General features: G+C 42.9%; 1 protein-coding gene across 4 annotated transcripts in view; it reads right to left on the bottom strand.

Annotated features, from left to right (window-relative positions):
* The window catches only part of LOC141004388 (myosin IXB), a 59,388-nt gene that overhangs the window by 5,700 nt on the left and 39,147 nt on the right, over window positions 1-14,541 (bottom strand). For 2 of the 4 annotated variants that reach the window (XM_073475844.1, XM_073475846.1), the window contains exons 7-36: window positions 13,967-14,066; window positions 13,526-13,626; window positions 13,002-13,131; window positions 12,827-12,916; window positions 12,352-12,468; window positions 12,099-12,233; window positions 11,542-11,663; window positions 11,252-11,393; window positions 10,938-11,133; window positions 10,283-10,358; window positions 9,648-9,740; window positions 7,334-7,373; window positions 7,074-7,196; window positions 6,886-6,966; window positions 6,569-6,679; window positions 6,338-6,463; window positions 6,056-6,205; window positions 5,772-5,932; window positions 4,528-5,685; window positions 4,223-4,298; window positions 3,951-4,069; window positions 3,053-3,171; window positions 2,287-2,480; window positions 2,085-2,192; window positions 1,801-1,971; window positions 1,675-1,716; window positions 1,460-1,571; window positions 1,251-1,324; window positions 409-601; window positions 186-314 (exon numbers count right to left, since the gene is read on the bottom strand). In XM_073475844.1, coding sequence (XP_073331945.1) covers window positions 186-314; window positions 409-601; window positions 1,251-1,324; window positions 1,460-1,571; window positions 1,675-1,716; window positions 1,801-1,971; window positions 2,085-2,192; window positions 2,287-2,480; window positions 3,053-3,171; window positions 3,951-4,069; window positions 4,223-4,298; window positions 4,528-5,685; window positions 5,772-5,932; window positions 6,056-6,205; window positions 6,338-6,463; window positions 6,569-6,679; window positions 6,886-6,966; window positions 7,074-7,196; window positions 7,334-7,373; window positions 9,648-9,740; window positions 10,283-10,358; window positions 10,938-11,133; window positions 11,252-11,393; window positions 11,542-11,663; window positions 12,099-12,233; window positions 12,352-12,468; window positions 12,827-12,916; window positions 13,002-13,131; window positions 13,526-13,626; window positions 13,967-14,066 — 4,589 coding nt within the window. Of the gene's footprint in view, window positions 1-185; window positions 315-408; window positions 602-1,250; window positions 1,325-1,459; window positions 1,572-1,674; window positions 1,717-1,800; window positions 1,972-2,084; window positions 2,193-2,286; window positions 2,481-3,052; window positions 3,172-3,950; window positions 4,070-4,222; window positions 4,299-4,527; window positions 5,686-5,771; window positions 5,933-6,055; window positions 6,206-6,337; window positions 6,464-6,568; window positions 6,680-6,885; window positions 6,967-7,073; window positions 7,197-7,333; window positions 7,374-8,067; window positions 8,182-9,647; window positions 9,741-10,282; window positions 10,359-10,937; window positions 11,134-11,251; window positions 11,394-11,541; window positions 11,664-12,098; window positions 12,234-12,351; window positions 12,469-12,826; window positions 12,917-13,001; window positions 13,132-13,525; window positions 13,627-13,966; window positions 14,067-14,541 lie in introns of all 4 variants that reach the window. The other 2 variants (XM_073475843.1, XM_073475845.1) reach the window with 2 other exon arrangements.

Raw genomic sequence — 14,541 nt, 5'->3', positions numbered from 1 at the left:
AAGTTGACTTATAAATATTTTTCACCTGACATGTCATACATCTTACATCATGTACAGTCATAAACAACTTAAACAATCTCTATCAGTCCTGTCTGCAGATATTAGGAAAACACTGAAAAGAAAATACCAGCACACAGATTGTCTATTGTTAAACACTGCCCCCTGGTGGGGAATGTTCTCCTCACCCACTGCATGCAGAAAGTCATTGTAATGTGTGAAGGTCATGAGCGGATCAGGCAGCTCCCTCAACCACTGTTTAACCAGGCCCGTCACTGTGTGGATGGGATAGTCTTCGAGGTGGACCAGGTGGGGGTCTAAACACATAAAGAGAGAGAAAAAGAAATCAATAAAGGAGCCATGACAGAGTTTTTATGTGTATCATTAAATATCACACAGATGGGGTCTAACCAGTCTCTAGTCGCTGGTGCAGCTCTTTCATGCGGTTGGCAGAGCCAGATTTGCGGTAGATGCCCTCAGTGTAGAGGCCGTGCATCTCCACGTGCTCCAGCATCATCTCCAGCACCATGGGCACCGGGTTCTTATCACTGACCAGATGACACACTCGCACCCCAAAGTGCTGACCAGCAAACTCCTCGTCACTCTGTTGATTCAGACAAACGGCTGTGGTCAGTAAAAAGTCTACTTATCCAGTCAACATATCTACAACATCCGTAATTATCACACATACCTCACTGCAATAAAGTTTACTATCGGATGTTAAGATAAAGCTCCTTATAACTAAGATAAAGGAAGCTTTTACTTAATTATAAGCAGGTCGGAGCCTGGTGTTGAGACTTTCATGATATTCTTTGGAACACTTCAATATATTAATGCAATATATACAGACCGCTACGGTCCTTCTCCGTTAGACACTGTTCCACTAGCTTTATTCGCTCAGTATAATTTGTATCACGAAGGGTATTTTTCAACATGAATATCTGTAACATGATAAATACATTTGTCATCCATATTCTAAGAGCTACAGTCCCGATCAGGCTTTGGCATTGCTTCTCTAGCTCTTTATTATAAGCAGCTTAATTTTTTCCTTTGCTGTTATAGTCAGTCATTTATCTTAGAATACAGATAGAAAAAGTACAGAAAGTGTCATCTTTCAGAGAGGAACCAAGGCTAGCTTAAAGTAGGACATCTCTTTAAACTATACTGTATAGAGCCAAGGTCCACTCCAAGCTTTCATATATCATAAGCACATCATTAATCCAGGCCTGTGACTTCTAAAAATAAAAACACACCTTTTTGGCACAGAAGGTGGAGCAGTCAGTGACTATTTTGCAGAGGCACTTCTTGTGGCACACCATTTTACAATCTGGAAAACAAGATGAAAATGAAAAAGTGCACAACCATGTCTTTATGGTTTGGTGCAGATTTATTCTTAAAATCTGAACAAAAATATATAAACAACATAAAAGAAGGAAAAACTTTTTTTAAGGGTTTAACTCACAGCTGCACATGTAGGCCTTCTCCATTCCCCAGATGTAAGAACTACACTGGTCACACGACTGCATAATGTTGACCTGATAGTTGACGAAACTGTGATCCAGAGGGCTCTCCATCTAAAAGGACAGACAGTCACTCAATTAGAAATCATTGAAGAAAAAGGAAAATAGATTCAACGAAGGTGAAAAAAATAGGTCAATTTAAACTTTTCATACTTACACTTTTGTCTTTTTTCCTCCTCTTCTTCCTCGCTTTAGCAGGCTGAAAAACACACAGAAAGCGTAAGCATGGATACATGATGTTTTTCAATATATCTGGACTTTAATTGGACTGAATGATAATAACCTTTGCAGGTTCAGCCTCCTCCTTCTTCATCTCTCCCCTGATGAAGCCGTCCAGCACCGACTGGAAGAGGTTGACCACAAGTTGGACTTCTCCTTTCTGCTTGTCGCCCGCCAGGTGGATCACTTTGTTCTGGTAGCTTGTCATCAGACCTTTGTAGCCGATGGTGGGTTTCTGGTAAAGTTCAGAGGACAGAAGAGAAAATGAGGACGAGGAGTGGGTGGCGAGGAAGACCTTTCATCAATATGTATTATCATGTGTGTGTTACGTTACTGCAGGCAACTTACTTGAACAGAATACATGGCTTTGATATTCTCTCTGAACTGCATGGTGGCTGTAACAAAGATGGCCTCTGTGGCTGACAGCGACTTCCCTCTGGAGCGGAAATCATTGACCTGTAAGAATAACACAGACAAAACATATTAGTGTGGGTCAATAAGATTAAATTACTTCATTCAATAAGTAAACATCTGGTCGCCTTTTACTCACCTGGTTGCCCAGAAACTCATCGAGGTGCCGCAACTCATTGGCGTTGGTGATTTCCCGATCCAGCGAGGCGTTCCACTGCTCTGAGACCCGTGTGGCTCGACTGATCTTGATGGTGGGGTTGCGGCCCAAACTTTTACCAGCACGGTCCCCCTGAGGCTGTGAAAGAGGCCGAGACGGATGTGCAGATGCTGGAGCTGAAGAATGAGAGAGAGAATGTTTTCATACTTATCATCACAAAGTAGTATCTATTTCAGAGGGAGAAAATTTTAACAAATTATACGTAGACCACGTCTGTAAACCCTTAACTCAAACCTCTAATGCAAAATATACAGTATGCATAAGTACCACGTAGGAAACAAAACCCAGAGTAAAGTTATTCTTTTAGCACAGAGCTTGATCCTGCACGGGTCACTATTTTCTCAGAAAGCAAACAGCAGGATCAGTTCAGGCCTGAGAATAGCAGCGATAATACACCTGTGTTTTCTTTGCATTTCTTCATGAGGTGATAAAAGTGGACTGCAGCAGTCCGGCAGCTGTGGTGCAGTTTGTGTTGGGCGATAAAATGTCATTGACCTCAATATTTGATCTCAAAATAACCACAAAAACTTTATTATTGATGATGAAATATAATCTGTTTGGTTGTTTTTTAGTCAAGTATACAGCACTCTCATGTTTTACAAATCATCAAATTAAGGATTAAAGTGAATCCCTTTACTCCAGTCTATCCTATAAATCTTCACTGAACAATCCTGTTTGTATTATTTACCTTCCCCGCCTGTTGGCCTCTCATTGAGAATCTGAGCAAGTGTCAACTCTCCGTTGTCTGGAGTCTGGGCCTCCTTGTGTGGCCGTTTTTTCAAAATCTTGCTGAAGAAACCACTGGGCCTGCAGGACACAGACACACATGAAGGATATTCACAAAGCTTGTTAAGTAAAACTGTTGCATGACTCTAAAATGACTCATAGTGGTGGACTGATAGTCATGCTGGATACAGGGAAGAGATTTTTCTGTGTGGGACAGATTCATTTCTAACAGCGGATTAAGGTTTGTCTCAAACTCTTATTCATATGACTGTTTGTAACTTCCATTTTGTTTCTTAGCAACAGGCAAAACAGATAATTTAAACAAAGTGTCCTATTTTTAAAAAAATCCTGTCAAAACTTAATTAGAGTCTGTTTTTCAAGTGCCATATATTCAAGCTGCTCCAGGAGCATCACCATACCAACAAAACAAATTAGAAAAACAAAGCAATAATCCATCTGATTCCTCCTCTGATAAAACTCTGGCTGAGTACTGAGCAGTACATTTCTGGAATAAAAGTCCATTCAGGGGAAATTCAGCTATCAGGAATTTCCGGCTGTGAACGCGCAACACCACACAAGGAGCTGAGGATAGTTTGATTACACAAGGCAAAGAGTTTCCCATGAACACTCTGACTACAGCAGATGATACTGAGGCTGATTTACTGTGAAGGAGATTGAATTTCTTTGTCTCAGCAGCGTATCACAGGACAGAATGTATCTTTGGCCTACTGGTCACATTGTCCAGTGTTTAACATATCTCAATCATCTCCTTTTCAAACAAATACATGGACCAAAATGCTTTTTGCTGCATCCAGTCATGACAGTAATCATCTACAGGACAGTCAAGTGCAGGGCAGTACCTATCTGGTGTGGACGGGATTGAGTGTGTTGAGTCTTGGTGACCAGAACCATCTTGGTGTTTTCTTCTGATGGAGCTTCCTTTTGAGCCATCAGCATGGCTTTCTGAGGGTGAAATCAGCTGCAGAACAGAGAACAATTTCCAGGTGATGAAGTATTGACAGAATAACTGTATAGGTAGAATAGTTCGGACACATTTTTTACTAATGCAAAATGTTAACAGTTTAGATTTGAACATCTTTGAACTAAAACAACAGATCAACAGTTAAAATACCTCTCTGGCTGAAATTGCACCAGCACCTTCAGAACTTGGAGACAAACTGTCAACTGATGAGGAGGCCATTTCACTCCTGCAAATAAACAGATGAAAAATTAGAATTAAGATGCATATCAATTTCAGGAAAGATACTTGTGTTTTAGCACGAGGGAGTTTCCTAACCACATAACCGAGTCCACATCTTGTGTTACTTCTCATACTTAAAAAGAATGATCCCAAAAAGAACCAAAATGTTTGAAAACCATCGTTAGAGACAAAACATGAGGGTACATCTGAGAACATGACCAAAACAGAAGACGTACAGCGTTTTTTTCCTCCTGTCCTCCCTGTTGTGAGGTGGAGGAGGACTTGTTCCCTCAGACACTTCTCCATCACTCCTCCTCCCCCTCCACTTCTCTGGCTTCTCCTTAATCGCTCCAGGGCGGCGATGCAGGTTCACCGCTCCGGCACCCTCTCCTAGACCGTTCCTCTCAGGCACAGAGTCAGCAGGCTGCAGGGATAATGTAGATGGACGAACAGGACCGGCAGAAGGAGGAGATGTTTTCGCCTCCTTCTTCCCTCCTTTCTCTTCCTTCATTTTCCAGGCCACAAACGTGTACTGGTCCAGCTCCTTGCTGTCTGCCCGCTCTTTTAGCTTTGAGGTCTCCTGGCTTTTACTCTTCGGCGGGGACGTTTCCTCCTTGCTGATGACTGAGGAGGAGGACGAGGCTCGTTCAGTCTCTCTCTGGTTGTGTTCCAGCCCTCTTCGTCTCCTCTGCTCCCTCTTTTCCTGACTCCTGGATGACGGTCCCCTGTTAACAGCTGGAGTTCGTACTTTCTTTTGTTGAGCGTTTGCAGGTGTGGAGGTATCGCTGGGAGGCTGTTTATCTGACGCTTCACCTGGAGATGAGGGTGTAAGTGCGCTGGAGGTGACCTCATCTGAAGGCAGAGCAGGTTTTGAATCAGACTCTCCTAGTGTTTGGTTCTCCAGATCCTCCTCTTCCTCCTCTTCTTCTTCTTTCTCATCCAGCTGGGGTCCAGCCTCAGCCATGGTACCATTGGCTTCCAAATCCAATTCCCCATTCTCCTGCTCTTCATTCTTGGCCTGTTCATCCTCTGTATGCGTGCTTGTACTAACCTCTTTATCCTCTCCTCCTCTCTCCTCCTCTTTCTCCTGGACAGAGACGTTGTCATCCAGCGTCTCCTCTGTGACCAGCTCTATATCTGGATCCTCTCTTGTTTGAGGCTCACTCGCCAGTCTTTTCTCTGCTTCCTGCACTTGTTTGGCAGCCTCTTCTTCCTCTGCTCTCCTCTTTGCTTCCTCCTCTTCTGCTTTTCTCCTTGCTTCCTCTTCTTCTTCAATCCTCCTCCTTTCTTCCTCCTCTTCTTCCCTCCTCCTTTTTTCCTCTTCTTCTGCCCTCTTCCGAGCCTCTTCTTCCTCCTCCTCCTGCCTCCGTTTCTCCTCACGCAAGGAATGGCACCTGTTATACACAAGATATTACATTTTTAAGAAGGACTTTTTAGGACTTGTTCTAGACAGGACATTTGAATGTTTCTGTGTTGTTACCTTCTGCGTGCTGAGTGTCCTCTGACCAGGGCTTGTATCTTCGTAGCACCCTGTCTTTTGCGGTGGTTCTCTAGTCTTTGTCTGTGCCCTCTCCACACAGCCTGGATCAGAGTGGCTGCCCGTCTGCTTTGCTCCTCTTTGCAGTACCTGCGCCATGAACGCTAAACAGGAGGACATGGAAAAAGATTATACTTTCTCACCTGAATATTAAAATGGGAACATAACACACAAACTTAATATACTGACACGACAGCCCCAAAAATAATTGCAGTGTCTGTGTTTACCTGAATCAAGATGGCTGCCTGTCTCATGTCCAGAAACTCTTTCCTCTGCAGGCGAGCTCTGAACCAGCGCTGAAGGAAGATGATCTTACGCATTACATCTTTGTGCAGAGTGTCCTGCAGCTTCTGTCGCTCAAGCTCCTTCAAGAACACCTGAACATAGAGAAAACACCAGAATTTAGATGCACAGAAGGGAAAAAGAGCAAATGTAGACATTAAACAAGGTCTATAATGTGTAGTGAAAGAATAAAGCTCAGGAGCAATGACAAGAGTCTAGTGGTGTACCTTAGTTTTGCCTATCTGGTACGTGGTGGGGTCCAGGCCCATCTTATTCTCGAACAGCTCTGAGATGTCCACTTTGAACGCAGTGGTGTTCTTTGGCAGCAAAACCCTAAACTGCTCTACGAACTCCTGCAGGGACAACAAAGATGATTCAAATTAAGAATGAGCAGGCTGTAGATATGAATGGTTAAAACTACTGCCCAATATTTAATGGCAGGATTAACTTTACAGTACCTGGAATGTGTACTTGGCTCCATAGCCCGACCTCCTGATGCGAACTGTTTCTAGCATTCCTGTGTATCGCAGCTGCTGAACCACCAAGGCCTCATCCAAATACATCTCCTTCTGCTCAAGTACAAGGACACAAGAGGTACATTCAGTTATACTCTTACCATGTAGAGAACCATTTTTATCAATTAAACAATGGTCATCATTAGCATAATAAAGAATTGTGTCCAAGATGTTCTATATCATTTGATTAGGGTAGCAAACTGTGTGACAACTGTCATTAGACAGATTTTATATTGATCCTAAAAATAACAGAGTCTTACCTTCTCAGCGTTGGAGCGGATACAGCGAATGAAGAAAGGCTCCGCTCTGTTCAGAGTCTCCAAGAGTTTGGTCAGAGACGTCTGCAGAAAACGAGGAAAGAGGTTTGCCAAACATTCAGGATTGCTGCTGGGGGTTGCGTTTGGCTTGTTCGTGTGTGTGACGTGTAAACTGTTGTCGGTGATGTTACCTGAAACTGGGCACTGATGCTGGGGGGCTTCTTCTTCTTGTGCAGGTGGAGCAGAGACTTGGTAGTGCGATCGTGCAACGTCAGGCTCACGATGAACTTAAGAGACCGAGAATCCAGCAAACTCTGCACAGAGAAGACAATAAAATGTATCTCCTATTTGTACTAAAATGATGGCAAACTAATGAAATAAAATCGGTGCAGATGTTTTATATGACTTAAACTGTATATTATCTTAGCTTGAGGTCTTTCCTCAGGTTTACCTTGGGGATAACCTGCCTCTGTTTGGTGCTCTTCTGTTTTCTGTGGGAGAGAAGAAGATGCAGGGTGCAAGTTAGACTGAAGTGTTAAAGGTCTGTGGCAGGTGGATGGAACAAGTAGTTAATGGAATGTGTGAAGCTGGGTTAGTACGGACGGCATGACTTCTTCATGCGCTGTCAATCAGTGATGAAATCGAGTGTTGCACCTGGAAGATGGGATGAATGACGTGCAAAGACACGCATGAATGAGTGAGAGGGTTAGGATGACAGGGAGGGGGAGGAGGAGGGGGTTTGCTTGCTCTTCTACTGCAGAACTTTCTGTAAATTCCTAACATGCCGCTGGGACATATTTTGAAGAGATGCCCCAAAAGACCTCACATGCCAGCAGTCTTCTGATGATGTTCATGCAGCTAAAGGTGTTCAAGGCATTTCAGCTTTAGCCTTCAAGAAAACTAGATAGTATCTACATTCTCAGCTAATAATGTAATGTCTGCTGGTGAAGCAAAAGTGTGTTTGACGTTTTTCATTAGATTAGATCACATTAGATGGTAATGATCCACTGAGAAAAGTGGCTATATGTAAATGTGACAACTGTCTGTGGCTGAACGTGGCTGGTCAAATAGAAGAAAGTTGAATTTATTCTTGGAAAAAGCTTCATGGGAGAATGTTCTGCTGGAGCCAAACTAGACTGGACTGATCTGGAGAAAAGCCAACGCCAGGTCTGTCTGCAGACTCACTGGAGGACGTGTCGAGGGAAGCGGAGGCGTCCCCAGGACTGCAGCAGCTTGCGAGGGTCTTCACCATCCAACTGCAAGTTCTTAATGGAGCTGATGATCTCTGCATGCATGTCTCTAATCACACCGAACACACACACACACACCCAGTAAGGAGAGGGAAGGAGTGGGGGAGTACGGGGTGGGGGAAAACCGACAAAAGAAGGAAGGAACAGGGAAAAAAAAAAACGTGAAGCTGGGCGTGATTGAACGCCACTGTTACCGCCACCTTTGAAGAAAACACACCACCGCAGTTACCCAAGACAAGCACACACACTGCAGGATGGCTGGGGGTCTGATATCAAGAGGAACTTCAAGCACTGCTCATCCATGAAGAATAACCCACAAAATCTGTTCTTCCACTGTTCATTTTTGTTTGCACGAAAACCACAAGACACGCTAGACCACCCAACCATGCTGCCATACCACCTTTTAAGAACAGAAACACACACATACAGACACACACAAAGACAGACTGAGGCATGTAGAGGGCTGTTTTCACACCCATATCCCTGCCACTGTGGTAGTTAACATGCAGAGCTGAGCTGACGTTCAGCGTGGTTGGCCGTCTGTTTCCATGCTGGGTTGTTACTGGCTGTGCGGCTGTAAGTTGTTACTGGTGAGGCTGTTGGATTCCTTTCATTGGGACTGGTGTTACACTGGACAGACACTGGTCTGGTGGGGTTAATATGGGAACTTTTCTGTGTCCCCGAGCTAGTCCATGCAGTACTTCTCTATACTTACCACGACTGAGCATGAAAACAGAGGTCAGGCAGTAAAGGAATGGACAACATGAGTCACAGTGAATCTGACCTCTACACCTCAGTGTTTACAGATCTGCTGGGGGCTGGATGATTTAATAATTGTAATAATGTGCTTAGGGATTCAACTCAGTTCAAGTCCTGGACTGTAAAAAAACAACCCAGTAATTTTAGATCTGAAAGCAGGAGGTGTAAGATCAAGATTCAGATGGCCCAACAATGCAAAAGTATTCCTCATGGTTTGGTTTCATTCTGAGAAAGCTCTCCCATTTATTTTTGTCTATTTGACTTGGGGCGTCTGTATGTGTATGAATACATGTGTGCTTCCACCAACTCCACAGTTGATGTGAGTAATCCAAGTGGCTAATCAGAGTAAGCCAGCACAAACACCTTCCTGTGCTCTATAGCAAGAATAATAAATGTGAGGAAGGAGAGAGATTATCGCAGCTACAGAAAAAGAGGGGGATTACAGTGAGGGAATGCAAGGTAAAGGGCAACTTTGTTGTACTGTTGCTGCACTGAACTTCCTCCGCAACTTTCATATTTAAAGAAGCAGACATTAAAATTAACCATTACCATTAACAAGGTGGACCTTCTTTGATGAAATTAAGTGATACATTGGTTTGGATTCAAATAGCTAAAAGAGATTCAGATGTTTTTCTTAGATGGGAGCAGTCTCAGAAAATGGAGCAAACCGATATCTATTCCCCAAAACAAAACACATTTCCTTCCTGCTTGGCCTCATGTCTTCATTCCTTCCTCCTGTCCACCAAATTCACTTACTTCTTACTCTCATAGCTAGCAAAGATGTCTTCAAAGGCCTCAAGAGGGCGCTCCTCTGAGTGATCAAAGTAGAAATCGAGCATAGACGCTCGTCTGTGGAGGGGAGAGGAGAGAACCGCACACATTGGGGTCACCAAAGGTGGAGAGGATATGTGTGACTGAGATGAGGTGAAGGAGGATTCATATGTCAGGGTGACATCACAAAACTGTGTTTTTGTATGGATTCAGTTTAGATACAACAGCTGAACTGAGTTGAGGTGTCTGACATTGTCCTTCCTCATCTCATCCAGCACCACAGGACACGTGGACGTCCACAGTTCACCATTTTAAACATTTCCTTCAACCTCAACAATGAGCTTCAGACAGGAAACATGATGCTGTGTAGTTTGTAAGTGGAGGGAATGTTGCAACATCATATGAGCTGTATATTATATAGATCATATTTAAAGCAATCTGTCTGTGTTTAATAAAAGAAAAGTTAGTGTCCACCAACTGTCTGCGTCCACATCCACAGGTGCTAACAGACAGATTCCTCCAGAGGAAACAGACCCGATAGTTAGAAAACCAGTCCAAACACAACAAAGACCAAGTGAGACATGTTTCATTGTTTTATATTAAGTATGTATATCACTTACTTGTACATTCTGTCTATTGGGGCATTGGATCTCTTAAGTTCTCCCAAAGGAGTTCTGGAGGCTGGACGGACAACGCCTAAAAAAGACAAAAACAAAACCATAAACACAATTAACACACATTTAAAACATGTAAAACAATGTATTAATCATAAGTAGGCCCTCAAGTAGAACAAAGGTTGATCAGATTCACATGACCGCAGCAATTTTTGTTGTTTTGATATTTGTCTAAACTTAATTTAAGTAAATGTAATCTCGTTAATCCTCATGAAAAGGCTCCTACGTCAGTGGACTACGTCTGAGAGCGCAAAAATAGTCTAGAGGATTGAGAATTGCACGGAAAATGAAAAAATCTCCCAAAGCCTTACGTTTCTCCATATTCCTCTGTGTGCTGACCTGAGGCTAATTACAGAGCGGAGAAACTGCAGGCTTCTGAAGTAGTGGCACAAGCTGCACAAGTGGGGTGAATGCAGATCATGTACGATACTTAAAAAAAAATATATGCTATGATCTACCTACTGATAAAGAAATCAATAGAAAGGCCAATATTAGTCTTTGTTTAGCCTTAGCAAAACAGATAGATTGTAAGATAGTATCAGCAAGCTATTAACTACAAAAAAAGCAGGAATTGAACCTTCAGTCCACACTGATAATGTACCTGAAGTTTTGGCGGCCCAGGCACGGCCAGCTTCGTTAAAGGCAGCAAGGCCTCTGATGGTGGCGCGCAGGATGCCCCATCGAAACATGGCCACTGGGTCCATGCCAATGAGCTGCCTCACATAAGCACGGTCGCTACTCCGCAACAACGCCACGATGTCTGGACGCATGTGGTCTGTGTTCTTCTCCCGGAAATCCTGGTGAGGATGAATATATCAAGAACATTACAAACTGAACAATCAGCTCATCTTCAAGTGTGGAATCCAATCCCTTTAGCTTCTATTACCTGATGTCCTCACTATTCATCATGCTTACCTTGATTTGATATTTGACTTTCCCAGCAAAGTGTCGAATTACAAAGGCAGGCTCCATGACTGCTGTGGGGACAAAGTATTTGTTCCCCTGGTGCTGCTGCTTGAATTTGGCTAATAATGTCTCATCTGTGGCGTGGGGAAAGCTGGAGTACAGGCACAGATGGAAGGAAAGAGGAAAGAAAGATGATATGAAAAAAAGAGGAGGTTAATGGGCAGCTACTACGAAATCCTAAACTTAAATCCTACTCGTATCGACAAGGATATGAATGAATCATCTGTAACTGTTCTTACTTGCTCTCCTCATCCAGCAGGTAGAGCAGGCCAGTGGGTTTCTTGCTGATGAGGTGGATACAGCCCACGTTGTCTGTGTAGTCGATGTTGTGCCAGGTGATTCCCTCTGCTTGGTACTCCTCCTGAAAGAGGCAAGACAGAACATTTTTGGTGAATCAGCCAAACAACCTGAACAATTTAACAAACTGGTCTCAAATGCACATATACAAATACTCAAAAACATCCAGCACAGATGTAGTTATTATTTTTATTGTGTATACTTAAAAGATACAAGTCAAGTTTGACTGAATACCTAATTATTCTAACTTTAAATCTAACTTTTATTTGTCACTTAGAACTCAAAGGGATAAGATAAACTAGCATGCAGCTTCCCCTTCCTTTTACAGATGAGGAAATGCTTGGATGAGTCACCATTTAAGCAGTCATTATTATAAACAAAGAGCAGAGAACATAGTTCTAAGTTTGAATCACAGGGGAGCAAGTCATTCGATGGTGTGTTATTCAGTGTGTCACGTATAAAGATTTGGTGGGTGAGGGGATGAAGCCTGACCACTCACCTGCTCCAGATTGAAGATGTGATGGTTGAAATAATACTGCAGCTGCTCATTTGCATAGTTGATACAGAACTGCTCAAAGCTGTTGGTTTCAAAGTCCTCAAACCCAAAAATGTCAAGGACACCAATGGACAAGCACTGCAAAATAAGAGCATGGGCAAAAACCAAACAATCATCATCTGAAATATAATAACACTTGTAGCATTTAATGATGTAGTTTTGTGCTGTTGTGTGTTTGCTTGAGTTTGTCTCTCACTGGGATAGATTCCTCCATATCTTTCTTGTTAAGCAGTGCGTGATTGATGCGCAGGACGATCCAGTCAAACAAGGCGCTGTACAGAGATTTGGCCATGGAGTCTCTTGCTGTGATGGCCTGATGAGAGAAAGATGGGATGATGCACACAGTATTTCAAGGAAAAGTTCAGTAAACATAACAGAAGGGGAAGAAAAGGTGACAAAATTACAACTTAAGTCTGACGGAAGCAAACATAAATGAGGGCTTAAACAGATAAAACAAAACAAAAAACAAAAACAAAAAATAGAAAAAGAAGAAGGGTGTGGAGTGAATAAAAAGTTGAACATAACACACTGACAGGAAGAAGAGATCTGCTGTAGGTGTGGTATCAATAAAAAGCAAAAAGTCACAAAGAAGAAGCAGACAAACAACAAGGCCACCGATTGGTGTGCAGTTGGACACTATTATAGTAATGACAGGTTACAGAGATACCTACCTCAGAGTGGCTGTAGGGAAGGATCAGCTTGTCATTGACCGTCACCGTTTTCCTCTTTGTCAGCGCCTCAACCAGCAGCTCCTCTTTGACCTGAGAGGGAACCCACACAGGTTAATGCTGACAGTCACACACACTACGAAGCATGGAGGCACATGAAAACAAACACATCTGTTACCTTTAACAAGTCAGAGAGCGTAGCCAGGACCTCTGGTGGTCCCACATCCAAACCCTCGTCTCGGCCTGTAGACTTCCTCCTGTAGGTCACGTTGCCCAGATACAAGATGGCCGAAAGCACAGAGAAGATCCTGCAGTGCAGTCACAGAAATTATGTAAACTGAAAGCAACAGCAACAATGCAGCCATATAACAAATGTGTGAACAATGCTATCCACGCTGCTCTTTAATCTTATCTGTTAATGCTCAATAACTTATTAACAGAGTAGAAGAATTCTGTGAAGCTGCATCTACACACTGCCTCTGCTACATTAGCCCGTTAGATGCAGCTATTGTTGTGCTGTGGGTGCTTGAAAAGGTCTCATTGTTGTAATTTATATTTTTGGTAATGTGACTCAATCAGACTAAAATAACATCTATTTTGAAAAATGCTTCAAGATCTGATTTTCAATACAATCCCTTCAACTTGTCTGACTTTTTTCTGCATTACACTCACTATACTGAGCATGTTCACTGAATCACTTACTGTTTCTTGGTGGCGGGAAGAAAGCCAACCATCTCCATTGCCTGCTGCAGCCTTTCAAAGTCATGCCGCAGGTCCTCCTCATCTTCTATCTTAAAGTTTTGCTACATGGAACAACAAGACAGTTATAAGAAACAAATGTTTAAAGATGAGAAAAAAGACAGCAAAATGGTCACACAAACAGGTGAAGAACAGATGTGAATGAACTGCAGGGTGAGAAAAGAAAGTGAGAGTGAGAACAAAGACTGCTTCATTAATATGCAGCACACATGTGTGCAGTAAGCTGGGAGTGTATACAGCAGCTTATTCAGAAGCTTGACAGGCTTCATGAATGCAGGGTCCAGTCACACTGAGCTACAGTGTTACCTTAAAGGTCAAATCACACACATGGGGGCAGAAGGGGGAAGGGACAGACTATAAACTGCTGGATGGGCAGTAGTGTACCTGCTTGAGGTAGAAGTATTCTTCAGGCGGCAGCAACTTGAACTCCTTCCTCTCCTCCTCTGAAGCTCCTAACAGCAGGTAGTAAAACACGTGGTAGTTCCTGGAAAAATAACACACATTGTCCTAAAAGCCTGTTCTACACACCAAGTTATCGATGCAAGAACATTTTCTTTAAAGTGCTATTCAATAAAGATTAATTACTTCTTCTGTGCATCCATCCATGATTTATTTGTTTTATTATCTGGTGAGCAGTTATTAGTGGACATGAGCTTCGTTTATGGTAACAATAGGGGTTCAAGCCATAAACCCATGCAAGAGTCAACATATTGTAAAAAGCTAATAGAAAGAACACAATATATATCTGGAGCTCAGTGATGCTCATATCAGTTTTCCACTCGTGCTATCAGTGAGCAGGTAGGTAGACGGGCAGAGTAAAAGCACAGGGGAGTAATGAGTTTCCACACTAATCACTAAGAAACAATGACATCATACAGTAGTCACTCCCTGACTAGACAGGCAAAACGCACTGTCAACAGCAACTGTAGGCTAGGTGATAAACAGCAGCCTGAAGGTTA

The sequence above is a fragment of the Pagrus major genome, chromosome 11 (genome assembly GCF_040436345.1).
Source record: "Pagrus major chromosome 11, Pma_NU_1.0".
Classification (NCBI taxonomy): domain Eukaryota; kingdom Metazoa; phylum Chordata; class Actinopteri; order Spariformes; family Sparidae; genus Pagrus; species Pagrus major.
The sequence above is the reverse complement of the archived record's forward strand: the minus strand, read 5'-3'. Positions and strand labels throughout refer to the sequence as shown.